This window comes from Ammospiza nelsoni, chromosome 11, assembly GCF_027579445.1.
Source record: "Ammospiza nelsoni isolate bAmmNel1 chromosome 11, bAmmNel1.pri, whole genome shotgun sequence".
NCBI lineage: Eukaryota > Metazoa > Chordata > Aves > Passeriformes > Passerellidae > Ammospiza > Ammospiza nelsoni.
This window is the reverse complement of record NC_080643.1, coordinates 11,740,602-11,750,191: the sequence shown is the minus strand read 5'-3', so window position 1 is coordinate 11,750,191 and position 9,590 is coordinate 11,740,602. Positions and strand designations below refer to the sequence as shown.

General features: G+C 56.5%; 2 protein-coding genes across 3 annotated transcripts; both read left to right on the top strand.

Annotated features, from left to right (window-relative positions):
* Positions 1-7: 7 nt before the first annotated feature.
* HMCES (5-hydroxymethylcytosine binding, ES cell specific) lies at positions 8-5,495 on the top strand. 2 transcript variants are annotated; one of them, XM_059480429.1, is made up of 6 exons: positions 8-304; positions 2,011-2,154; positions 2,489-2,608; positions 3,152-3,318; positions 3,782-3,974; positions 4,378-5,495. In XM_059480429.1, exons 1-6 carry the CDS (start codon positions 122-124, stop codon positions 4,582-4,584), a joined length of 1,014 nt encoding a protein of 337 aa, XP_059336412.1. In that variant the 5' UTR covers positions 8-121; the 3' UTR covers positions 4,585-5,495. The 2 variants fall into 2 exon arrangements, with proteins under 2 accessions (XP_059336412.1, XP_059336413.1); XM_059480430.1 differs by lacking the exon at positions 2,489-2,608.
* Positions 5,496-7,026: 1,531 nt separating this feature from the next.
* LOC132078344 (histone H2A type 2-B) lies at positions 7,027-9,355 on the top strand. Its single transcript, XM_059480431.1, has 2 exons — positions 7,027-7,061; positions 7,133-9,355. Exon 2 carries the CDS (start codon positions 7,198-7,200, stop codon positions 7,576-7,578), a length of 381 nt encoding a protein of 126 aa, XP_059336414.1. The 5' UTR covers positions 7,027-7,061; positions 7,133-7,197; the 3' UTR covers positions 7,579-9,355.
* The last annotated feature ends 235 nt before the right edge of the window (positions 9,356-9,590 follow it).

The window sequence follows — 9,590 nt, the reverse complement described above, 5'->3', positions numbered from 1 at the left end:
TGTGTCGGGGGCGGGACCGGCGTTTCGGCGGCGGGGGCCGGCCCTGTCCGCGGCCGCAGCCCCTCCCCGGGGCGGGCGGGAGCGGAGCGGAGCGCGGTGCCCCGCAGAGCGGGCGGGAGCGATGTGCGGCCGCACCGCCTGCTCGCTGGCCGCCGACAACCTGCGCCGGGCCTGCGCCTACCGCGACCGCCGGGGCCGGCAGCGGCAGCCCGAGTGGGTGCGGCAGGAGCGCTACCAGCCCTCCTACAACAAGGGCCCGCAGTCCAGCGGCCCCGTGCTGCTCTCCCGCCGCCACCTCCAGCAGGTATCCCCTCCCTGGGGCCGCATCCCGGCGGGGGCGGGGGCTGGGCATCCTGCAGCTCACACCGGAGCGGAGGGAAGGAGGCCGTGCCTCCCGGGGGTGAGGGACTCGCTCTGAACGGCCGTGGTTTGTTTCGTTTCGCTTTGCTGTGCGTGGCAGGTATTGAATTTTCTAATTGCTGAAATGTCGCTTCTTGTTAATATTTACATGTTCAGAAGGAGGAGGGGAATCGTGTTTCCACCACAGTGTTTATGTGTTCTGCAAAAATTTGTATAAGTGCTTAACCTTAATAGAGTTTTTTTGCAAGCGTCTGTAATTGCTCTGCTGGTTTGAATTGGCTTTCCTGAGGCACCTTTTTTTTTTTTTTTTTTTTTTTTGATTTCATAACTCTGCGGATGTGTCCAGGTCACATTGTTAGTAGGAGAGAGTAGAGAGAAAAAGAAAATCTCAACTCCCGAGCAGGACAGTAGCTGTACACCTGTGGTGACTGTTGTCCCGCATAATTTAAGCCTTATCTGACCCCCCCCCCCCCCGGACAACCTGGGTAGCCTTTACGGCTGTTGATGCTGCTCGTTTGGTTTCACACACAAGGGGTGCCCGGCCAACTGCTGCTCTTTGGCGTTCAGCGGGGTGAAACGGGGTGTGCTCAGTCGGAACACCCCGATCTGGACCCGCTCTGCTCTCCCTCCCCAGCTGCTGGGGCAGCTGCACTTTGCAGCCGTTACTGGCACCGGTGATCGGGTTAGTCTGGGAGCCTCGGTGGGACCTCTCAGGAGTGCCCTGGGCAATGCCATCAGCCTCATGCCCTCCTTTCCTGCTTTAGGGGTCCCACATGCCCCTGAGAGCAGGCGGTGGAGCTGATGGAGCAGAAGCATATGGGGCAGGGAGTGTGGTACAGGTCACAGGCAGACACTTGCTTAGTTGTCCATTGCTGTTCACATTGTTGGGATGCTGGTGCTGTGCAGGGTGTCCCTTTTTGCCACTCCTACCCCGAGGGACCTCTGAAGGACTTCACAGAACTGCACACATACACGTCCCTGCATACACACAGCTATAGTAGGTGTGTTTGTGTGTGTCTGCTGCAGTCCTTTGGGAGCAGCCCAGCACTGGCAGATGGGGGCAGAAAGTGAGAGCAGCCTGGGGGAGAATCGAAAGCCACAAACTGTTTCCATTGTCCAAAGGCAGGTAATATGCAAAGCACAAGCAGTGAAAGTGCACCAGGTCAGCAGAAATCACATTATTAAAATGAAAATGAGGCTTTTGCCCCTTTGGGATTTTTGGTGTCACCAGGGGAGGCTTTGAGGACTTTGACACCAGCCTGACATGGCTGTTTACTCAAGAGCTCTGGAGTTCATGTCTCCAGCCATTTCCACTAAAAAGAAGCTGTGTTAATTCTTCCAGAGGGTTGGGTAACTCTCACAGAGACAGTTCTTTATTCCTACAAAATATTCATGTGCTTTCTGCTGAAGATTAATTCTTACATGAAGGCTGTTAAGGATATGCAAAGGGTTATAATTAGTGGCTATTTCTGCATGGCTTGGAGGGGCAGTGAGCCCCAGCTTATCTCTTGGCAGAGATGCTGGCCAGATCCCCACTTTTAGGGGGCAAAGCCACTTCCACAGGACTTGCCAAAACACCTCTCTGAAGCTGTGGGGATGCTCGTGGTCTCTGTGACATTGCTCTGACCTGAGGTGTTTCTCTGTTCAAAGGATGCTGACTCCTCGGAGCGGGTGCTCATGGACATGCGCTGGGGCCTGGTGCCCTCCTGGTTCAAGCAGGACAACCCCTCCAAACTGCAGTTCAACACCTCCAACTGCCGCAGCGATACCATGCTGAGCAAGTCCTCCTACAAGGTGAGCTGCTGCCACCTTTGTGTCCTGCCTCAAAAATCCTGTAGTCAGCAAAACCAGGGCAGAAACATCTGCTGGGCTAGTCCTGGTCACCACTTGCCATTGCACAGGGAGCAAGTCCCTGTACTGCAAAGCTGGGGGTTTCACTAAAACAAAGAACTGAAAAGGCACTTACTGGAAAAGCTCAGGATAGCACTGCTGGTGACATTTGTGCATCCCAGGAATTTAGGAAAGTCCTCGGAGGGAGTGAGAGGGCTGGGTGGTTGCAGGAGCCCTTCTGCCATTGCAGGCCGCCTGGGGCTGCTGCTCACTGCTCACTTGTGCTGTCTCTCCCCAGGGTGCTCTCCTCAAGGGCAAGCGCTGCGTGGTCCTGGCCGATGGCTTCTATGAGTGGCAGCAGCAGAGTGGGGGGAAGCAGCCCTATTTCATTTACTTTCCCCAGAGCAAGGATGCCACGGTATGGAGTCCCTTGCTGTGTCTGAGCACTTGCACCCAGCTCTGGCCCCTGCTCCCTGCAGCCGCCTGGGGAGAAGCCCTCTTCCCTCCTGCTCTGCCCATCCAGCAGGGCCGTGCTCTGTGCTGGCTCGGCACTCTGTCACCCCCTGTGGCTGGCGGTCCCCATCGCAGCGGTCTCCGGGCTGTGAAAGGTGACACAGCGTCCCTGCCGTCACGGTCACTGCTCCCCACGTGCGGATATTTGCATGGGCGGCCAGTGTGGCTCACAGGGGACTGGGCTGGGAGTTTCACTACCTCTTTCATTGGGCTGAACCGGTGGCTGGGATATTCAGACGGGGAGGAGAGCACTGGCTTGCCTGTGGGAAGATGAGGGTCCTGGTGCCTCTCCTGGAGTCACCTCAGATCAGTAGAAAGACTCCTGGAGAGCCTCAGATTAGTTGTGATCGTGACTCAGATCCGAGTCACTGACCTGCCTCAGCACTGGCAGGTCTGTGCTGCTTTGGCTGACCCTGGTGACCAGGACAATGGGGCCTCTCTCCTGCAGGAGACAGACAAGGAGACAGAGGGAGATGAAGAATGGAAAGGATGGAGGTTGCTTACTATGGCTGGGATTTTCGACTGCTGGGAGCCATCAGGAGGAGGAGAAATGCTGTACACTTACACCATCATCACTGTGGATGCTTCCAAGGATGTGAGCTTCATCCATCACAGGCAAGTGAGAGCAGGCAAGGGGGTTGCAGGGTGGAGGGGGATAAAGTAGGAGACCTGCACCTCTAGACTCCAGTGTGGCAGCACGCAGGCACAGAGTGCAGCAGCCTCCTCTTGCTCTAGGGGAGAAGTGCTACATTACTGACTCATTTTGGGCCACCAGCTCATACCCTTTCCATAAATCACCATCTCTGTGCTCTGTGGATGGCAGTTGGAATTGGATCACTTTCTGGAACTGGTCTCCCTGCCTGATTAGGGCCTGGCAGTCAACCCCTCTGCCTCTTCCAGCAAATCAGCTACCTGGATGAAGTGAATGCACACTCTGCCTTGCAGAAGAGCATTCTGCTGCTTCAGTTTTTCCTGTTTCCCCCTAGATGCCAGCTCCTTGCTGGCTCAAAAGTCTGGCTTTTACCACCACACTGACATATTGCTGCTGAGCTTTGGCTCCAACTGTCTTATCCCTTAGGATGCCAGCCATCCTGGATGGGGATGAAGCCATCAGGAAATGGCTGGACTTTGCTGAAGTGCCGACCCAAGAAGCTATTAAACTCATCCAGCCCACAGAGAACATTGTTTTCCACCCAGTGTCCACCTTTGTCAACAACATCCGCAACAACACGCCCGAGTGTGTTGCAGCCATCGAGCTGGGAGCCAAGAAGGTGGGTGCTGCTGGGGGCTTGGCAGAGGGGAGCTCAGCCACGAGCATGTCTCTGAGCTGGGTCAGAGCTGCCAGGCTGCAGGAGGAGTGGCAGTAGGCAGTGTCTGCAGAGCATGCCCGTGCTTGATGCTGGAGTGCGGAGCCCTGGACAGATTCCCTTCCCTCTGCTTCCAAAAATAAAACTGGCAGCCCATGCCAGGATTTTGCTGCCAAATGAGGCAAATTCCATGTGAAATGGGTCTTGGAACAAGCCTGTTTACAGCAGTCTGGGGAACCTCCCACAGATGTGCTTGGTTGCAGGCAGGGCTATTGCTCCAGCCTCCACATCCTGCTCTGGACCAGCTCTTGCAGCTGGCTGCCTGCCCTGCTCCCTCTGTGCTTCTCACTGTCTTTTGTCTATGCAGGAGGTGAAAGCCACCCCAAGCAACAAAGGGATGCTGGGCTGGTTAAAAAAATCCCAAGAGAGCTCTCCCCAGAAGAAAGAAAACGATTTGCCCAAGTGGACAAGTCAGTTCATCCAGAGCCCTTCGCCCAAGAAAACCAGCGCAGATGTCCTGCAGCAGTGGCTGGGGAAGCAGGGACAGCCACCTGCGAAGAAGCACAAGGCTTAGGCACCAGCTGAGATGGCTGGCCATCTCTTTTACCCCTGATTTCCTAAGCAGAGTGAGAAATGGTATTTCTGGAAGGCTTTGCAGACTGGTGTTGAAATTGTCCAAACCTCTCAGGTGTTGTTCTGCTGCTCTAGGTTGTTATCTGTGTTCTTTGTGTTTTGTTAAAGGTTGATGTCTGTAAAGATTTTAGCTTTGTCTTGTGCTGATGGGAGTGAATATAACCTGTTGTGACCTCCCTCCCTGCCAGTCATGCAGGGAGACAAGCTCTGAGAGCCCTGAGAAGCATCTCAGCCTGCTGGGGAGGTATTCTGGCTCCTGACAATGTTCATAGTTCATGTCTCTTTCTGTTTGGTTTTCTCTTCTCTTTTTTGGTGTTAAACTTTTACCTCTTTTCCACTTAATTCCACACTGATTCTGTACCAATTCCTTTCCAATGCTCTTGCCCTCAAAAGATGGCTGCAGTGCTGAGGAACAAGCAGTGAATATTATGAGGAAGCCCCAGGCTGGGAAGATCTGCACCAGCATTGCTATGTGCATTCATGGCTCCTGAACAGGGAGATGTTCAAGTAGCACAGGGAGGAACTGGACCTGGTTTAGGTTTCCCTGCTGTGGAACCAGTGTGTCTGTCACGTTGTTTGTGCAATCATTTTGTTAATGGGATTTGAAGACTTAGAGAGGATTTCCTTGATCTGGGGAGGGGTGCACTCTGCCTTATTTGAAAAGGCAGCCAGTCATTAAAGCCCAGATAACCTAAGTGCCATTACAGAACAGCATAGGGCCGTTGTTTTTGAGGTCAGGGATTTTGTAAACAGAGCCAGATGTTACAGACCAAAAGCCTTACACACACTGAAATCCTTGCTAGAAATCAGTGCTTCCTTTGTGTTGGAAACAATAAAATGGGCTTCACTGGCTGGCTGTGCCGTGCCCTTGTCTGTGTGTGTCTGTGCCCTCTTGCCCACTGCAGCCCCAGCTCCTCTCCATCTGCTGAGGAGCCAAGCACCTTCCCACTGCTGAGCTCTCAGGGTCTGAGCTCTGCAAGGCCATGTTGGTGGATCTTGTCCATTTGCCAGTGGTAAATATTCCCTGTGGAGTGACTCTGGGGCTCCTCTAGAGTCATCTGTCCCTGGGGAACTGCAAGGGTGGCTGTAGCTGAGTCTGTCCCTGGGGAGGGACAGCAGAGCCAGGGCAGGAGCCACAGGGTGGACACCTGGGGAGACCCAAGTGCTCTTGAAATGAAATCTGCCCCTGAATCCCTCTGAATCCCTCGTGTGCTCCGGAGGCAGCTGAGCGCTGGTTTCATGACTTAGGGGAAGCTGGGATTAGGATTTCTATCCAGAGAGCCTGTTGCTAGCTGGCTCCTCATCGCTGTCACCGTGACTTGAGGCAAGAGAATCACTGTATTAGCAGCTCCTGGCAGAACAGACCTTCAGCTGCTGGCACTGTCACCTTGATGCCTGTCCTTGCAAGAGCCACAACGGGAGGTTCCTCTCCCTGCCTGCCCCTTGCTGTTCCAGCATGAGCTGCTCAGCTGCCCCAGCCTAGTCAGTGCTAACTGCAGATGAAGCTTTTCTAAAGGTCACCAGCTCATCTGGAATTCATTTCAGGTCTCCAGTTGCTGTGGAGGGAGTGAAGATGCTGAGCACGAGTGGAGGGATGCTCAACTTTCCCAGCTCTGGAGAACATAATCCTTCCCCTGGGGATGCAGGGGCGATGCAAAGGCACGGGGTACAGGTTATCTCCCTCCAGACTGTGAGCACCACCAGCATGGCCAAAAAAACCCCTACACTGAGTGTTTAATGAAGATGTGTTATTGCTGAGCTACATCAGCCTTAAACTGGAGTCTGGCTGCTCGCCCAAGGCTGTTTGAGGCAGTTCTGCTAACCTGGTGCAGCAATGACCACAATCAACCCGGCCTGTCCACAGAAACTGGTTAGGGAGAAACTTTCCCCTTTGATACCTGAGGAGACAAGGGCGGGTGGTACTCGCTGGGGGTTGCTCTCGCTATCGGGGGTTCTTTCCCCATAGCATCGCCCTCGCCCGCAGACTTTGGTACCCTCCCAGGAGAGACATCCCGCTGACCAAAGAAGGGCCTGGGGGTTTGGCCAAGGCAAACGGGCACGGCTGCCGAGACACCCACGGGCGCTCGGGCCAACACCCGTCCCTCCATCCTGGGCCCCGAGGCCGCCAGAAGCAGCTGGAGGGTGCAGGAGCCCCGGCGGGCCTCGGGGCTGACCGAGCGCAGGCAGAGCCGCCTCGCCGCCCGCCCTGGGCGCCGGCCCGCGGCGGAGCCGGGGCGCTGGGAGCCCTATGCAAATCAGGGATCGGCACGATAACCAATCAGCGCCGTGGCGGCAGCGGCGCTGGCCAATGGGAGGCGGCGTGCGGCGGGCGGGCAGCGTTATCCGCGGCGCGGCGGCGGCGGGCCGGGCAGTGCGGCGGCGGGCGGCGCGTAGCGCGGAGCGGCGGGAGCGCTTGCGGTAAGGGCGGCGCGGCGCGGGCGGGGACGGCGCGGGCCCCGCGCGGTGTAACGGCGTTTGTCTCCCCGCAGGCGCCGGGACTCTCTGTGCGGGCGCTGCTCGAGAGGCGGGGGCGAGGGGCCGCTGCCTGCCGGCCATGTCGGGCCGGGGGAAGTCCGGCGGAAAGGCGCGGGCCAAGGCCAAGTCGCGCTCGTCGCGGGCCGGGCTGCAGTTCCCCGTGGGGCGGGTGCACCGGCTGCTGCGCAAGGGTAACTACGCGGAGAGGGTGGGCGCCGGGGCGCCGGTGTACCTGGCGGCCGTGCTGGAGTACCTGTCGGCTGAGATCCTGGAGCTGGCGGGCAACGCGGCCCGCGACAACAAGAAGACGCGCATCATCCCGCGGCACCTGCAGCTCGCCATCCGCAACGACGAGGAGCTCAACAAGCTGCTGGGCGGCGTGACCATCGCCCAGGGCGGCGTCCTGCCCAACATCCAGGCCGTGCTGCTGCCCAAGAAGACGCAGAGCTCCAAGAAGTGAGCGCTGCCCCCCGACCCCCCGCCCCCAGCTCCCTTGTCACCACTGCCTCACCTCTCCTCCCGCCGGGGCTGCGGTTCTCCGTCCTGCCCCTCAGCGCTGGCCGGGTGGTGAGCCCTGGCAGCACCCACCAGCCCTTCACTGCCCCTCTGGCCTGGGCCGTGGCACGGTGCCGGGTGAGCATGGGTGAGGTCAGGCCCTGCTTGTGCCCCCATTCTGCCTCTCTTCCCCCTGGAAGAAGTGGTGTTGGAGGAGGCAGCTGGGTCGCAGTTGCTGGCAGCGGTGACATCTGGAGCCGTGCGGTTGGGTCACGGTGCAGAGCTGCCGGTAGCTGCTGAGCATTGGTGTAGCTGGCCCAGGGATGGACGCGGGCACCCCCGGCTGCCTCTCCCCTCCGCCAGCCCCGGGACCGTGCAGGGCCCCCCCTGCTCGCCCCGGTGTGCGCTTGCTGCTGCCGTGCCCCCGCCTCCATCCTCAGCAATGCCATCCTGGCCGCACTGCAGCTGCGAGGGCAGGGGGCTGGAAAACGTGAAGAGGAGAAAAAGTTTCTCCATTGACAAGGAGTGGCTGTTAGTCTCAGTTTTGTTCATGGTAGAACTAGTGCATTGCCTACTGTAAAGAAGCTTTAGTCCTATTTATTTTAAGGTCTCTATTTTTGGGTACATCCCTGTAAAGCCACCTCCCCGCAGCTCCGTGGCTCGGTGGGTGCTCGGTGTTCCCACAGCCGTGGGTCCCGGTGCAGGGTGGGGTGGAGGCTGCGCTGACAAATCCCCTCGGAGAGCGTCGCAAGGTCAGGCGCCCGCCGGGAGCGGGAGCTGCCATCTTCTGCCATGGCTCCCCTCCTCTCCCAGCTGCACAAGCCCTTCGTCTCGCTGAGAGCTGCCCTGTACCCTGATTGCACTTCTGGAAATTACATACTCTGTCTCTTTTTTTGTTGTTGTTTGTTTGTTCAGCACTATTTCTGGCTCTGAGAAATAAAAGTGATGATGATATCTGTTAACTGTAACCCTTTATGGATTAATATTTCTTCTGAAAAGCACTAGAGTTTGTATTAAAGCCCACTCCTGGCTAGTGCCGTGTTTATTTCCTGGCTGTGTGGCTAATGTTGAGCATGGGGGCAGGATAGCTGTCCCGTGACCCCGTGAATAGGTGATGCAGAGACAGCTTTCCTGCTTCTGTGAGGCTGATACTCGTGTGCATGCAGCAGTGTCGAGGCAGTCCCACCTAGACCTTCATCACACGGTTTTTAAGTAAAAAAAAAAAAAAAAAAAGAGTATCTTCTATTTATGTGCTGTAAGTAGCATGTGTTCAACCTATTGAATCATCTGTTAGTCTTGTGGATGAAGTATCTTACCCTGGATCTGAGTTTAATGTTACCTAGAGTAGAACCTGGGTGCTTGTCAGCTGGTTAATGCAGGGGTTTTCCATTGGGGTGTGTGGGAGTGGTGTGTGCATTGGTGTGGTGCTGGTGGGGATCTGGAGGTGTCCTATGTCCCACTGGGGTGGGGACAGCAGGGCACAGACCCCCTGGGAGCTCTCTGCCTCCTGCAGGCTGTTGCCATCAGCCAGGTGGGGATGAGCAGGTTCCTTCCTGCTGCCCAGTATCCTAGTGTCTGTATCCTAGTGTCTTGTTCTCTCCCTCTTGTTTTCTCCAGGACCAGCATTCTGTCAACCTGAGAGTGCTTTGTATTTCTTAGAAAAATGCAGAACTTGTGATTCTGAAAAGAATGGCGCAAACCTGATGTCTGATTAAACTGGTTCCCTGTTGAATGCTTTTACATGTGCTGTGTCTTGTCACCTCACCAAACTCATGGGATCTGGCAGGCTGTGGTGTCTGGGTTCTGTGCTCTCCAAGGGGAAGGACTGGTAAAACACCAGACAGGACCACTACCAGACTGTGGGTTTGCCCTTCACACAGACAGGGAGCCTTTTCCTGCCCTGAGAGAAGATAATGCTGCTGTATGGTTCCTTTCCCTGCTGTGGGGATGCCACACTGCCAGCTTGCTCTGTCACAA

Excerpts from the sequence above, each read along its gene's own strand:
- HMCES (XM_059480429.1), top strand. The coding sequence starts at position 122 with ATGTGCGGCCGCACCGCCTGCTCGCTGGCCGCCGACAACCTGCGCCGG. Across the intron at positions 2,155-2,488 it reads TGAGCAAGTCCTCCTACAAG|GGTGCTCTCCTCAAGGGCAA; the intron begins GTGAGCTGCTGC and ends GTCTCTCCCCAG. Across the intron at positions 3,975-4,377 it reads TCGAGCTGGGAGCCAAGAAG|GAGGTGAAAGCCACCCCAAG; the intron begins GTGGGTGCTGCT and ends TTGTCTATGCAG.
- LOC132078344 (XM_059480431.1), top strand. The coding sequence starts at position 7,198 with ATGTCGGGCCGGGGGAAGTCCGGCGGAAAGGCGCGGGCCAAGGCCAAG.